General features: G+C 53.1%; 1 protein-coding gene across 2 annotated transcripts in view; it reads right to left on the bottom strand.

Moving 5' to 3' along the window:
- The window catches only part of Sulf2 (sulfatase 2), an 80,352-nt gene that overhangs the window by 49,481 nt on the left and 15,345 nt on the right, over positions 1-15,526 (bottom strand). For both annotated transcript variants that reach the window (XM_028769529.1, XM_028769530.1), the window contains exon 2: positions 7,545-7,810. In XM_028769529.1, the coding sequence (XP_028625362.1) occupies positions 7,545-7,719 (175 nt within the window). In that variant the 5' untranslated portion in view covers positions 7,720-7,810. The remainder of the gene's footprint in view (positions 1-7,544; positions 7,811-15,526) is intronic.

Raw genomic sequence — 15,526 nt, 5'->3', positions numbered from 1 at the left:
CTAACTTCCTTGATGGGCCCATGGGTACTGATGGACGCCCTTCAGGACTACACCTGACATTTCCTGGGCAGCCATGGCCTGGAACAGGGCTGACTGCAGACAGAAAGACCAGAGCATGTGCCTACTGCCTGACTGGTTCTACCTCTGCTGAAAAGTACTAATAAGCAGATATGGAAGGCATCATTCTGCTGCAGTCGAAGACCGCAGAGTGCAGATGGGGACAAGAGGCCATAAGCTCAGGCCAAGGGCAGGAAGCAGCTGTGTCTTGCTCCATTCTGAGGTCACAACATTGCTTGCAATGGTCACGTGGCAGCCCTCACCTAGCTTTGAGTGTCCCTAGAATGTCTACATCAAAAGGGGGTCTTCTTAAAGGCCACCTTCCCTGAGAAACACCTGTTTAACAGTCACTTTGGGAGATGAGATGTCCCAGAATAGCTCTCTCCCTGGCAGGGGATGAGAGGGAGGCCCAGCGGTGGGCTGGGGTGGAGCAAACAACAGCAGCCAGCAGCAACATCTGGGCAGAGGCAGGAGCTGAGGCTCATGGTACACTAGATGCTGTCAGCTCCAGGCTCTCAGGGGCCAGATGAATAGCGCAGGATCCCGGGACCAGCATCTCAGATACGGTTTCCTGGTTGATGGTGTCCAGAGGAACCCTTCTGACTCTGGGGAACTCCAAAATCAAGCTGGTGCTACCAACCCCCAAATCAATCAGGCAGATACCCAAGAGGCCACACTGAACTCAGCTGCTGAAAGCTGGGATGAAATTTCACAGATATGCTGTCAATCTCTCCTTTGTCATCTACTGGCTCTGCTGTGGGGGCTTCTGGGAGAAAACCTCAGTGGTGTCCCTCAGTGTGGCAGGGTGTAAATGTGGGAATTCTGAACGATTGGTCCCTACTCTCAGAGGGCCTGCTCAGACAGGAACATTCATGTACAGCAATCTTGCCATACCAGGTAAGTATTTAAGGACATAGTGCTTGCTGGTGCTGCCCCAGGTTTTAGAGGGTGTCACAGAGCCAGTTACCCAGTCACTAAAAGTGACACCTGCAAAGCAAAGCCTGCATCCTATCTGCAGCTGGCTGGTTTTATGTTAACTATCACAAGCTGGAGTCATTTGGAAAGACATCAATAGAGAAAATGCCCTCATCAGATTGACCTGTAGGCAAGCCTGGGGGGCATTTTATTGGTTGATGAATTATGTCAGAGGGCACAGCCCACTGTGGGCAGTACCATCCCTAGGTAGTCGTCCTAATTCCTATAAGGCTACAGGCTAAGCAAGCCATGGGAACAAGCCCGTAAGCACAGTTCCTCTGTGACCTCTGCCTCAGTTCCTGCCCCAGCTTCCAGGGATGATGGACTACAAGCTCTAAGATGGAATAAAGGTTTCCCTCTCCAGGTTGATTTCGGTCATAGTGTTTTATTGGCTCAGTGACAGAAAGCTGAGCTAACACACTGCTGTTCCTCCTCTAGTTCTGTCTCTGCACAAGGCACTGTGACCGGCTCTGTACCTGCCTGGTGTAATTCCTGTGCCTAGCACAATGCACTCCCTACCCAGAAGCAGAACTGGGGTCCACTGCTGTTTTCCCTCAGCTGTCTACTCAGCAGCACCAGCACCCCATCTGACCAGCCCCCCCCCATCCAGATGGTCTTCGTACTTCACACTCATCCACAAGACAGCCCCTCCCTACCCACAGTTATGACCTTTGCAACAGAGCTCCTGGTACCTGACCTGCTCAGGGCATGTCCACGGTCTTCCAGCACCCTCATACCAAGATCCTGACCTTCATGCATGGCTCACCTGGGTCCCTACATCTCCCCATTGTCTGTCTCCAAGGTCCTGGTGAGACTATGCCTACCACAGGGCTCTGCACCTGCTGCCCTGCCCCCAGTGTACAGATCTTCACCATACTGCTCAGTGCTAGAGGTGCTGTCCCCGCCGGGACCCTTGTCTTTGTCCTGTTGTGTCTTAGACCCCAGCTGCCCACCACCACCCACTTCCCTTTCTTCCTCCTCTGTGGGTCCAGCTTCTGTCTCACAGTGATCTAGCCCACATCCGACTCTTTTATGACTAGTATGACACCACATTTGACCTCAGCACCCTTGTCCTCCGAGAGAGGCCAGCACCAACAAACTCCTGCACCCACTGGTTTGGGCTCACAGGAGGTCCTGGCAGGAGATCAGAGAAGGAAATCGAGGCTTGGATCTGAATTCCCCCTCCTTCCTCTTGTGTGTGGGCAGAGTGTATGATAGTCGGGTGGCTTTGCATCTGGGTTCCAGTAACTAACCTGAGGGCACAGCATCCTTCCGGGAGCTTTCTTCACGCTTGTTCACACCCTAGCAAAGACGCTAAGTCCTCAGTGACTTGGCCAAACCTGAGATCACATGACTACGTAAGAATGTTCACATCCCACTAGACTGCTGGGGTGTGGTCCTCAAAGGCTGGTCTTAATTTACTGTCTTATCTTTTTTGCCCTTTGCTTTCCTTTGCCAAGCACGTGGCTGTAATAGCTGGAGCTTCAGCAGCTGTTCTTAAACACCAGTGACCTTGAGGACAGATGTTACACAGAAGGGAAGATAGAGTAGAAAGCTAGAGACACATGGGACATTCTTGATGCTCCCACACCAATTCTGGCCCACTGGCCCACAGACAGCTTTATGTGATGCAGAAGTAATGCTAGGTTTCATTTTCTTTCCAAAGCAGCCAAGCCTAATTCTGACACACTTTCTAGAATTCAAGTGAACCTGCCTCTCAACAGCCATGTTGACGAATAAAACTAGAAAACCCTCACGGGAATGCACTTGGTAGTTTGAACCCAGGATGGGCCATTCCTGAGATAACCTGCATCCACATGCCTTCCTTTTGCTGGTGAGTAGCAGCTGGAATGTTCAGAATGAATGTTGGTGGTGGATGAAGTTGCCCTGAACTGCTGCCTGGAATCTGGGTGCGTCTCCTGGGCTGCCTGCCATCTGGCCCGGGTGAGAGCCGAGGGTTTCCAATCCGTCCCTTGGTTCTCGGTCAGCAGCACAGACAGAGTGCAGTTTCCTCATCTCCCAGATGGAACGTGGAAAATGGAGCTGCCAGGATCTTCTTTCCCAGGTCTGCTTTGCACACGATGTGGATGTCACAGCTGGGGACCTGAAGTCCCCAATGTCTCACCCAGTAAGGTGCAACAAGCCTAGAAGCTGTACCCTGTCCCACCTTCTCCACTACATGCCTGAACCTCAGAAATCAAGTCACCTTCAGCTCCAGCCTCCAGTGTGTCTGTCTACGGAGTGGCTCCTGGCTTGGCCCTTTTCATGGGCACTGAGTGACCTCATCAACTTATCCCCACAGCTTTGCAGTCCCTGGAGCTGTTCTCCACAGGTCTCACTTGTGACCCATCAGCATATCTCTCCAGCTTTAGCCTCTAAGCCTGGACCACTGCAATAAAGCACTCACTGGGCTCCTCTTGTGCCCAGACAGCAGTGGACTCCGCCCCTGCCTCGTCGTACAGTGAGCCTCTTCTCCGCATAGAAGTCAGACTCTGACCCATGTAATCCCTGACATCCATCCTCCCCAGAAAGCCCAAATCCTCTCCCTGGTTCAGCCTCACGCCCTTGCATGATGAACATCACCACCAGCACCCCTCAGACTCCCCTTTTCTGTGCTCACAATGCTGCCACCCTGTCAGCCTGCATGCCTCTGCTTCCAGCTCTTTGCATCAACTGTTACCGCTGCCCGAGTGTTCTTCCTAGACTTCCTGTTGATGAGTTCCCTGGTCCTTCTTGATCCCGTGTTCCCTTTATCAGTGAGATGATGGATAAAGTTTCAGTCCCTGCCTCCCTCTTTGCCTGACTTCTTTCTCACCACCGTTCTGGTCATATGCAGTGTGTGTTTTTTTTTCTTCTTGTTTTGGTTTGGGTTTGGGTTTTTTGAGACAGGGTTTCTCAGTGTAGCCCAGGCTACCCTGAACTCGGAGACCTTCCTGCCTCTGTCTTGCAAGTGCTGGGGTTACAGGTGTACACCACCACTGCTTGGCTTTTATGTTGCGTGTTTTGTCTTGGTTATTGACCCACAACTGAGCTAGATGCGCAGCTGCACATCAGTCAAGACTGTCTACTTTGTTGCTCTTTGCGCATCAGTCAAGACTGTCTACTTTGGTACTTTGTTGCTAGTTACCCTTTTCTAGCACCAGGTCCTCAGTGAACGAGGATGAAGGAGCAAGTGTGGTGTCTGTGGCTCATCCTGCAGCAGACATGTGTTGGGGAACGCTGAGTGTCCCCATGCTAGAGTCCTCCAGAGCCAATGTCTAGTTTCCCTTGATGGAAACCTGCCCGGTCCCCTCAATCCCAGTCCTGAGGTTTCTGAGCTGTCTAATGGCCCTGTTGGCTGCGCGGGCCTTCATACAGAAGTGCTTAGTGAGCTGGTCTGAAGGCAGAGCCAGCTTGGAGGAAGATGGGGATGAGGTCACACAGAGACTGGTGACATCTGGAGGAGGCGTCCCTGGATCTAAATGCACCTGAAACTCCAAGAAAGCTTAAACTTATTTCCACCCCCAGTAAGTTGCTGGTTCCAGTTCATCCAACACTGGTTGGCCTGAGTTATAGGAAGTCACTTGTAGCCAGGAGTGACAAGACCAATGGGATAGGGCTGTGCCTGTCTGATTTTGTTTTCTTTTTGAGACAGTCTCATTACATAGCCCAGGTTGGCCTGGAACTTGTGATCCTCCTGCCTTTACCTCCTGAGTGCTGGGATGACAGGCATATACGACCATGCCTGGCTTCATTCATGAGCTGTCGTATCTGACGAGACACCTGTCCCCACAGCACCTTAATGGCCCATCTGACAGTCCCACATAGCTGACCTTTGACACTTATGCTGGAACAGCCCTACCTAACAGCTCTGCTTCAGGCTATGTGTGACTCTCCCTGGGCTCTCTCAGAAGCCAGCTGAGCTCTGGAGATGTCCTGAAGTTGGCCTGCATTCAATTAACTTGGCCAGTGCTGGCAGAACCCAGCATTTCCTTGGCCTCCCTGGGCACAGCACACAGCGTTGTGACAGGACTGTGGTGTCACATATAAGTCCATTGTTTTGCTGATGTTCCTGTGTATCATCAGAGACTTCCTCTCTCTCTGCAGGTGGACAGACAACGCAGGTGCCCACTCCCTAATGCTCTGGGAACCCAGTATCTAACATTCCCCAACGACAACCAGATAACCGCAGGCCAGAAAGGCAAGGTGACCACAAACAGCAACCATGAGATAGATTGAGCCCTTCTTCTCACTGGGTCTTGATGAGCGTGGACAGCTGTCCCCACCTGGGACTGGAAGGAAGCCCACGATTAGCTCTGTTGAGAGGCCTCCAGCCAGAGGCCCTCTGGAGCTGCCTCACAGACAAGCAGAAAATAGCAGCCGATGAATTTTTCAGGACCACCCTCGGCTTGCCAGTGGTGGCCAACTGTGAGATAATGTGCCGGGCTTTTTGGGCGCATGCATTATTGATCTGGGTCTGTCTGGTTTATAAAAAGCCCGTCAGCCCCCCAACTATCTACTTCCCGCCCCAACCCTCCTCACAGAGGCTCAGTTTTGTTTGCTTAGGACAACGGCACTTGAGGAGGTAACGGTTGGTGGGCACCAATCTCTGTCACCCAGGGCTGTGGGCAGGAGCTGTCATAACACAGAATATGTAAGTCCCTGTCCTGACTGACTGGCTCCCTGAAATTTACATTTCAGAACACTCACTCTCGGAGAGCAAAGACTCATATCTGCAGATTCTGCCAGTGACAGTACTTGTGACGGTTTAGCAACAACATGGACACTCTCTAGCTAGCCCACCATCCATCTCAGAAATGGGCTGAGCACAGCAGTGATGAAGGTTCTAGGTTCAAATCCCGCTTCAACCCATTTTAGCTGTGCAACCCGGACATGTAGTTTAACATCTCTGTGCCCCACTTTCTCCATTGATAAGATGGAGAGGGGGGATGAGTGTATCTACTCACAGTCAACCATGGTTCATTCTCTCTTTCTCCCCTTTACGTCATCCATGGATTCCTGACTTGTTATACTGGTTTGATAAGAGTCAGACTCAAGGTTGTGATACAATTCTGGCTTAGCAAGGGCATTGTCCTGAAAGTCTGCATTTAGTCGCTTTGGGTCAGGTCCTGCATCCGTACATCTGAGTATACACAGCTTGGTCTCCACCCTCCCCGCTCTGAGCCTTCACCCTTACCCATCTTGCTCCTCTGCCCCTGCTCTTGTCCCTGACGTCATCAGCATAGCAGTGAGGTCCCTTGGGAGCTCAAGTGAGGCCACGCCACACATACCCTCCTGACCTTTTTCACTAAGAATGACATTCAAGGTGCGGGTGGTGGCCCATGCCTGTTATCCTAACACTCAAGCGGCTGAGGCAGGACGATTTTGAGTTCAAGGCCAACCTGGGTTCCATGGCAAGACTTTATCTCAAAACAAAACAACCACCAACAAAAAAAATCCCAACCCAATATCCCTCTGTTCCCTCACTGGGGTCAGACGGCTCATGGGCCTGGTCCCAGTGGCTCCACCTTGGTTTACGTCAATGCTGTATCCTCTGCCAGCATGGTAACCTCCACCCCCACCCAACCCCACCAGCGGCTCCCAGCACCTGGCAAAACAAACGCCTACTGTTCTCATTAAACCTGTGCTGCCTGACTGCGGGGCCAATGGGATGCCTTGAACCTGTGCTGCCTGACTGCGGGGCCATGTGGGATGCCTTGGATGCCCTGGTACCAGAGCCAATAGCTCAGGGGCCACAGGAAGGGAGCCCAGGGTCCCAGAGGCCAGGTCCTGCTGCAGGCAAATCACCCCTGTTCCTCGGCCTCCTAATGCAGAGTCCCCACAGCTAGCTCCTGCCCTCCCAGTTAGCAGGAGACCAGCACCCTGCATGTCAAGCTGTCCATAAAGCTCTGAGCCCTGACTGCTTCTGGGCCATTGTTTCTGTACGCTTGGGTCATCAATACCCACTGTGTCAAGACTGGGGTTTAAACGAGTGGCCTTTTTGGGTAGTTAAAACATAGACCTGAGTTGCAAAATCTGCCCCGTAAGTCTCTCTGCCACCAACTATATTCCGTTGTCCTCAGAGAGCAGACAGAGGAAAGGACCCACCCCTCACTTGGCCAGCAACATCCACCTGTCAGCAACAACAACTACAGCATCCTCTGCCGTCTCCGTTTCACCTCCCTTCCCAGGCTCCAGCTATATCTACTTCCTTGCTCCTGCCCCAGGGCCTTCACACATTCTCTTCTCCTCTACCTGGGACACCTGCTTCCAGATTTTCACAGCGCACAGAAGGAGAGATGTTCCTTATGTTGTATGTAGACACTGGGGAATCACTCTGCACTGGAAAGTTGGGGATCCCTACCCTTGAAGGTCACTACGAACCCACATTCTCAAGGCCCCCAAGTGCGAGCTGGCTTGCACCTTCACAGGTGCAAACTCTGCACAACCGCCTGGCACCTGGAGTTTCTATGAGGGTGTGGGGACACGGTACCTCTAGAGCCCCGGTGTCCCCGGCTAGCCCAGCTACTTACCCAGCTCCACGTCCTGGTCATCCGTGAGCACCAAGATGATGTTGGGCCGGATGTTCCTACGGTCCCTCTGGAAGCGGCCCTTCAGGCGGGGGTGGGAGAGGAAGGCCGAGCTGCCAGCCAGAAGGGAGAGGAGAGCGGTGGACAGCAGCCATAGTGGCAGGCCAGGGGGTGCCATTGGCGTGGCTTGCAGTCTGTTACTTCTTCTTGAATACAGAGGTTGAGGTGGTGTCTTGAGGATGGGATTCCTTCCCCTCTTCCCTCAGGATCTGCAGGATGAGAGGGATAGGTGAGAGTTAGTGCTGACAGCACAGTTGCCCCCGCTGGGCTTGCATGCTGCCTCACACAGGGAAGGGCCAGTGTGGACAAGAACAGCCTTCCCCACAGTCTAGAATGACATAAACACAGTTCAGGCTAAGCTAGAGAAGTTGTCTCAGGGGCAGATTGGCAGCAAAACCGTCCACAGGGACTTCCCTGGAGGAGAGACTGCCCTGAAGCACAGTTAAAAAAAAAAAAAAACCCTAACAGACAAGAGCTCTGAGTACTCACCTACCCAGACACAGAGGGGACAAGCCACCAGCACCTCTGCCTAGCCCTTTCCTTCCAGTTCCAGGAACACAAGGCTTGGGTTACTGGGATGCTTTGGGTTATACGGTCATAGGTTCTTGGCTCAGACCTGCCCCTTGGGGGGTTGTTGTCCTCACAAACAAGCAAAAGAAGCCCAGTTTCCCCATGGCCAAGCTAATTACTCAACTTACCAGGGCCGTGGATACAAGGCCCTCATCTCTGATCCCACAGCCGGGTGGGATGGTCCCTATCAGAGTGACCTTGCAGAGTAAACATAATTACTGCAGAGAGAGCATACCAAGCTAGCCTGGGTTATCCTTGACCCCAGGTGGACTATGTCTCCAGCAAAGGTAGGGGAGGGAGGTGGGGATGGTGGTCCCAAAGGGAGGGGGATTAGCCCCTTTTTGTTGGGGGGGTGCAGAAAAGGGAGGACTATATGCCATGGAGACAGGACACATCACCATGACTGTGACCTGGAAGGAGTCTGTCCGTCCTGTTGAGTATGTTGGTATGGAAAGGGGAAGCCAGCCACAGCTCTAGAGCCCTACCCAGGGCCCCCAGCAGTGCCTTCAGCCTCACGGGGTTGTGGGGCCTACTGTTGTCTCCATGTCACTCACTCGCTCTAGGGCTGTAAAGTGCCTAGGGGTTTTCCTCTCCTCAGGTGGAGGGAACTTCCTACAACACAGGCAGATCCCCTGACTCAGCAGGGCCCTGACTGTGGTGACAGCAACTCAGATCATGGGGCCCAAAGTGGGGGAAGAGTCACCTGTTTGATTTCCTCAATCACCACCCTACCTTGGAACGATCTTAGTTGCTGCACCCATCCACACACATCCCCAACTGAGACCCTACACACAGGAGGGACAGTTCCATGAGGGGCAGAGATGGGGCTTGTGTTGGTCACAGCTCGGTCACCCGTTCCTTGGGCAGTGCCTGATGCAAATGACTAGGTAGCTAGAAGGGTGGAAATTGGGAGAAACTCTGAATTCTGAAGAGGGAGGGATGCTAGCTTCCAGAGGGCCATGCCACACCTGGGGTCTACACAACTCAGAGACCTAGGGCACCCACATGCTTCTCCAGACACTTCTGAGGGTTCCCAAGGAGGAGCCAGCCATGCTGGTTCTCTGGATGGCGCCATCATTAGAGAAGCCCCAGGGACGGTCTGGGTGGGTGCTGTTTACCCTCGTGATCTCTCCACATGGAGCAGAGCCTGTTTCTGTCTCTGGAAGCCATCTGAGAGCTCGGTCCGACCTCACCGGCACAGAAGTTCCCCACCCGTAGCCACAGTTCTTCTAGGGCCATATGGGTTGCTTCCTCCTCTTGTCTCTTGCTCCAGGGTAGCTATGGGCCCCGCCTGCTGAGAGCCCCAGAGTCTGCACCTTTCTTTGTTGCTGGTGGAGCCTTCCTGACCTGTGCCTGTGGTCACTCCTTCCACTGTGCTGGGAGCACCCAGTTCCAACCCAGGTGCTACTATGGATTGACAGACAGAGCTTCCTTGACCATTTGCCTCTCCCCTCCCCCAACTCCACTCTGGGAGGGGTCGTGTTGTGGGGTGAAGTCTGTGAGGGTCTCCCAGTGCCCGCCTCAGTGGCTCCACAGAGAGCTGGGGAGAGTCATGGGACCAGGCCACTGAGGACACAGTAAGAAAGGAAATCTGTCCTGCTCACGGAGGGTGGCATCCGAGAGGGTAGACATTGGCTGCCTTGGTCCTCTGCCATGTTAAACCCTCATCTATCACCACAGAGACCCAATGCAGTGGCCTCTCTGATCTACCCTGCATGACAATTAAAAGCACAGACTTTCCAGTTCCTTGTCTGGTCGCTTAAAACTACCGTGCCTCAGTTTCCCCACCAGACAGCTGGGCATGAGAGATCAAACACATCACCCAGAGGTGGAAGCAGAGCTTTCCCACACTGCAATGGGAATGATCTATGGGCAGTTATCATCCTCCTGCAGGGTTTCCACAGCCGCTTCCGTGACCCCTCCCCCTCCATGGGTTCTCCTCTTCTGCCCATGACAACCAAGAAAACAAGAAGACAGACTCACCAACCCCACAGGCACCCAGAGAGGACAGCAGAGAGCATCCGAACCTTGCCCTCCTGGACTGCCTGGTGGCTCTCCTCACCCTAAACCTCTGTCCCCCATCTTCTTTGATCCAACACCACAGTCCCCATTCCCGCCACCCTCCAACTAACCCTTCCTTGCTAAATACACTCTTCTGTTGTTTGGGGGACAAACTCTCAGCTTGTCCTTGAATTTGTCCTTTCCATGGGCTTGAACTTCCCACGTAGCCGGGAATGATCTCACTTCCTGAAGCCCCTGACTCCACTTCCGGGTGCTGGGGTTACAGGGTGCATCACTGTGTCTTACGCTATGCTGGGGATCAAACTGAGGGCATGCACATGCTAGACAAACTCACAACTGGGCTGCACCCTAATCTATGACATCTTCAGCCTCATTTTAAAAGACAGGTGAGGAGGCATTGTCATCATGGTCCTCGGGAAGCTGAGGCAGGAGGATTGCAAGCTTGAAGCCTGTCTGAGTCACAGCATCTACCACCACAATAAATAAACAGATACACATTCTAAAATGGGAACCTCTTTCCCCAAATGTGAGTGGGACAGAGCCATCCCTTCCCTGTAGAGCAGCTCGCATGGAGCTGAAGAGAGCTAATGCTCTCCCTGTGCACTGCAGGAGGGCACTTTCAAACACTGTTCTCCCGAGTGAGGATGCCAGCTGGTACCAGAAGAAGCCAACACACACTGCCACCTAGTCTGGAGGGAACAGGAGGCTCACATGAACAGAGAGATCCCTCCTCATGGTGCTGGCCCCTGAACTACTTCAAATCAGGGTCATCCGCCAAAAGCACACTGATCAAGAGGGTAAGAGCCCTCCAGAAGCACCAGTGTAGGTGCACCAAATGTCCCAGAAGTATCCCTTCATGCTTCTGCAGGAAGTGAGACAGTCCCGAGGGAATACCCACAGGTTGTCCCACAGGGCCTCCTGTGGCAGCTTTCCAGGCAGGATTCCTGTGAGCAAACACTCCTGAGACCCTAGCTTGTAATGCCCAGGGGAGTGGGGGGTGGGGAGGAGCTCCCTCTGAGCACTTCACAGCTATCAGCCCATCTGAAGCGAGGAACTGCCCAGTGACGTCATACCCACTCTACAGATGAGGAGAGGAAGACAGAGACCACTAAAATCACTTTCCCAGGACTGTAGGTTCTGGGCAAGCAAAGTTTAAAGCCAGACTGGATTTGGCTGGCATGATGGACCTCATAAGCAGGTCTGTAAGCTGATTCTTAAGAGACTTCGGTTCCAGCCTCAGTCTTTTCTGCCCCCAAAGGCAGCAGGTGGGCAGGTGCCCTCCCAGAGCCTCTTTAGCTATCAGAGTGGTGGGGGTGGGGGTGGGGATAGGGCAGAGATGTTGTCTACTGGGCTCCAGTCTCAGCTCTGGCTCTGCATGCTGGTCTCAAGGAGCCCTTCCTGTTCCGGATAGAGGCTGAGTTCTGGAACGCAGAGCTGTAGTATGAAGGGGCTAATTATCTGTCAGCCAGAGCTATCCGTGGGTCGATTTTTGATGAGTCCCCCCAGCCCCCACCATCATGACTTCTTCTGGCCCTGTGCCAGCTTCTCTCTGGACACAGAAGAAATCAGTTAACAATGACAGGAGATATTCTGCTTTCTCCTTCTTGGTAAGAAGATTCAAAATCGTTGCACTGAATGCCTCTGGACCACGTTCTGTCTAAGAGCATCCTTCCACCACCGTGCACACCGCCTCTCCCATCAGCTCATTCCAAAGCCTGTTCAGTCCCTTCTCGTCTCACTGGACTTGGCAAAGGCACCCCCCAGTCTCACAAAATATCTCTGGAGACACTTAAAGTCCCAAGAGTGCGAAGACAGCCCTATACTTCCGGATCTGTATGCCACTCTACGTGGGAGTAGTCCTGGTGTGGTTGGAGATCCCTAGCCCACGGAGCACAGCTATGGGGAGTCCTCAGAGTGTCACTCAGGATACCTACATGGCCTGTTTTCCTCTGGGGCTCTCTCCAAGTCCCACAAGGAGGGTAGAGAGTACAGGAAGGACCATGTAGCTGACAGGGTCGGAGCGGAGGAGGGACTAGTCTGGGGTACGCAGAGATATTCACGAGCTGGGAGCAGAGCCCTGCCACAGACTGGGACTAGCTAGATATGAAGTAAGGTGTTTGGTGGCAGGAGAGTCCCCCCAGGATGGGTGACACAACCCCTAGCAGTTCCACTCTTCTCACCGAGCAGCCAGAATTCCACTAAAGAAAATCCAGGGCCTATTCTTACTGAAATGCCTCCAAGGTTCTATCCCACCCAGGGTAAAACCCCAAAGTCCCCAAAGGGACAATGACAAGACCCTTCACAGTCTGACCTGGGACTCGGCCCTTCTTTGCATCCTCTCTCCCCCTGACATTTGGTTCCAGCCACATGCCTGGCATGATTCCACCCCAGGACCTTTGCACTAGCCGCTCATGCTGACATGCAGGTATCTTCCCAGCCCCTTCCTCCCAGTCTTTGCTCACATCCCAGCTTTGCATAATGAGACTGAAGCACTGGCCACCTCAGCCACTGGCTACTCTACGTGCCAGTCTCCATGCCAGAGTGTCACCTCCCTGAAGGCACAGATCTCTGTCAGTGAGTTTCATCCATTTCTGTGTCCCCAACACCAGTGGGCACTCAGGTTTGTTCCTGATTTAGCATAGAATATTCTCCCACCTGTCTCCTAGTAACAGCCCTCCACTGTGCCCAGAGGCCACTGTGGCTCAGTGTGGCTGCTGCAGCAAGGTCCACTGACACAGGTAGAGCCAACGAGCATCTCCTGTCTTTGGCTCCGGTGACTGGCCCAGAGGTGGGCATGTGACATGGGTCTGACCAATGAGAGAGTGGGAGCCTGAGAGCCTGCAGAAGCTCTGCTCTGGGGGCTGTCTGTGTGGATGTTCATGTGTGTCTGTGTGCGCACACATGTGTGCATGTCTGTATGTGTGTGCATGTATGTGTATATGCATGTATATGTGTGCCTGTGTGTTCCACATGGAGTGAACGGAGCCCAGAGGGGATTTGGGTAATAATGGGTGGGGCTAAGGTTTACTGACCCTGTAGTCAATCAAAGGGTAGTCAGGACTGTCCTTCAGAAGGGAGCATACCCCCAATCCAGTAACCATCTGAAAGAATGTCAAGGGGTAACTAAAGTCTCCTGGTGCTTACCAGGGGCTCTGCACAGTCCTCGACACCCATCCCATGTTAACTCAGCAACACATACAACAGCACCGAGAGGCACAGATGAGGAAACTGAGGCAGGAGGGGTTCAAGATCTGCTGGGAATAACAAGACTTGCAACCTTATCCACTCCCTATCCAAGAGGTTCCTAAGAACAGGTCACATCGGAGGGTCAGTGCTGTCTGCCTCTGGGTGAGCTTGTCAAGGAGACACAGGAGGGGGCAGGTAGGGAGAGAAGGAGGGGTGCTCTGGAGGCAGGTCTCTGGGAAGTGAGCTCACAGCTCTATTGAGAGCCACAGCACTGTCTATGGGTGCCTTCTGCTCATGAGAGGCAAGCGACGGTGCACCCAGATGTCCTGACCCCAGGTCCTTCTCATGAACCCCCATTCAGAAGCCCAGAACAATAGCCAGGACTGAGGTTTAGTGGATAGGAAGAATTCAGAGGAACTGCTGGTGAGGATGAGGATAATCAGGGAAGGCTGCCTGGAGGAGGGTGGGAAATATCAAGTTTGAGATGCTCAATAGGTAGGTAGAAAGGCCAGAGAAGCCTCGGGGCACTGGGAGAGCTTGAAGAAATGGTAGAGGGTGTGGCCTTAGGCTGAGGGAAAGAATACAGCCTGGGAGGGGAACATGTGGCCAGGCAGATGTCTTGCTGGGGCACATGTTAGGTCCACCCTACTGGCATCTCCTGCCTCCTAGGTACAGGTTCCCTCCAGCGCTCTTTGGCCTCCAAGGGAACTTCTGGGGCCTATGGGACAGTTTCTCATGTCCTCTTCTTAGGTCCAGGACTTTGGCACCCTGATGCCTTTTTCTGGGATTCCAGCTAGAAACAAGAGAATCAAGCTAGCCTTGAAATGGGACAGGGGTAAAAAGACCCTTCTGAGGGGTTCAGGTGTGGAAGGGTATAGGCCCAATCTCAAGACAGGGCCCAGCATCTGGGTAGGTAACTCAGAAAACAATGCAAAGTGGGTTCAAAGCTCCAGCAGGATGACAGCCAGCTGCAAAACTATTGAGGTCCCAGCATGTTCTGGAAAGCCTGTGCACCAAGCACAGTTCTCAGTACTGTGAACAAACAGGGGGAGGCAAAGTCCCTGCCCTCGTGGTACTGACATTCTAGTGAGCGGACACACCAGAAGCCAGTGGCATCTCCAGGAGGGGGGTAGCAGACAGGATTCAAGATGGCATCAAGACTCTGGCTCCCAGCTCGAGCTCAGAGAGAGGCTAGAAACAACAGATGCAAAGTCTTGGGAAACGGAGTGTCCAGACCAACAACGACAACCTGTGGAACCCCAACAGTCATGCACCTGCACATCTGTCCCCAGTGAAAGCTGCACCCTAATCCCTGCTCCCATGGCCTAATCCCTGCTCCCACGGAGCAGGCAGAGGTGGGGTTGGTGAGCAGGGCAGTCCACAATGGTGGGTGGGTGGGGTGAGGTGGCAGGGAGCACTCTGAGTGGAGTGGAGTGGGGTGCACTGTGATCTGGAACTTGCTGCCCAGGTTTGAACCAGCTCTGCTACCTACTGGATGTTGGTGGTGTATCATTTCTTAGGGCCTCAGTATCTCCATCGGGAAAATGGGAGACACAGCTACATCCACTGCATATTGCTGAAAGGGTGGAATGGCTAACAACCCTTAGAAGTAGCTCAGTGTACAGCAAATGTCCACTCAGCATTGTCAATTCTCATTTGCTGGCTCTGGGCTACCTAGCAACAGCACCTAGTTTTCATTTTGTGCATCCTTTTCTTCCTGCCTTTGGTCCAGAGGTCTAAGGTTAGACCATGAGATCAAGACCAAGCAGTCTTTCAATCTCCCTGCATCAGTGACTCACTAATCAGAAGGTAGGTGCATTGGCCTGACTGGTCAAGAGAAGGAGCCCAATTGACAAGAACAAAGGGTCCTGTCACTATCTTACCACCTGTGGAGTGGAGGGGGAAGCCAACACCGGAAGACCGGAAGAGACCAGTTCTGGGAAGTAGGCACAAGCTAGTGACATTTGGAGCCTTGTTCCAGCTAAGCCTGGAGGAAGAACACTGGCTTCTTGGTTCCATCTTTCAGGACCAATAATCTCCTCCTTCAGCTATGAGCTGCTCTCTCTCTCTCTCTCTCTCTCTCTCTCTCTCTCTCTCTCTCACACACACACACACACACACACACACACACACACACACACACACAC

This window comes from Grammomys surdaster, unplaced genomic scaffold (assembly GCF_004785775.1).
Source record: "Grammomys surdaster isolate TR1022 unplaced genomic scaffold, NIH_TR_1.0 193, whole genome shotgun sequence".
Classification (NCBI taxonomy): Eukaryota; Metazoa; Chordata; class Mammalia; order Rodentia; family Muridae; genus Grammomys; species Grammomys surdaster.
The sequence above is the reverse complement of the archived record's forward strand: the minus strand, read 5'-3'. Positions and strand labels throughout refer to the sequence as shown.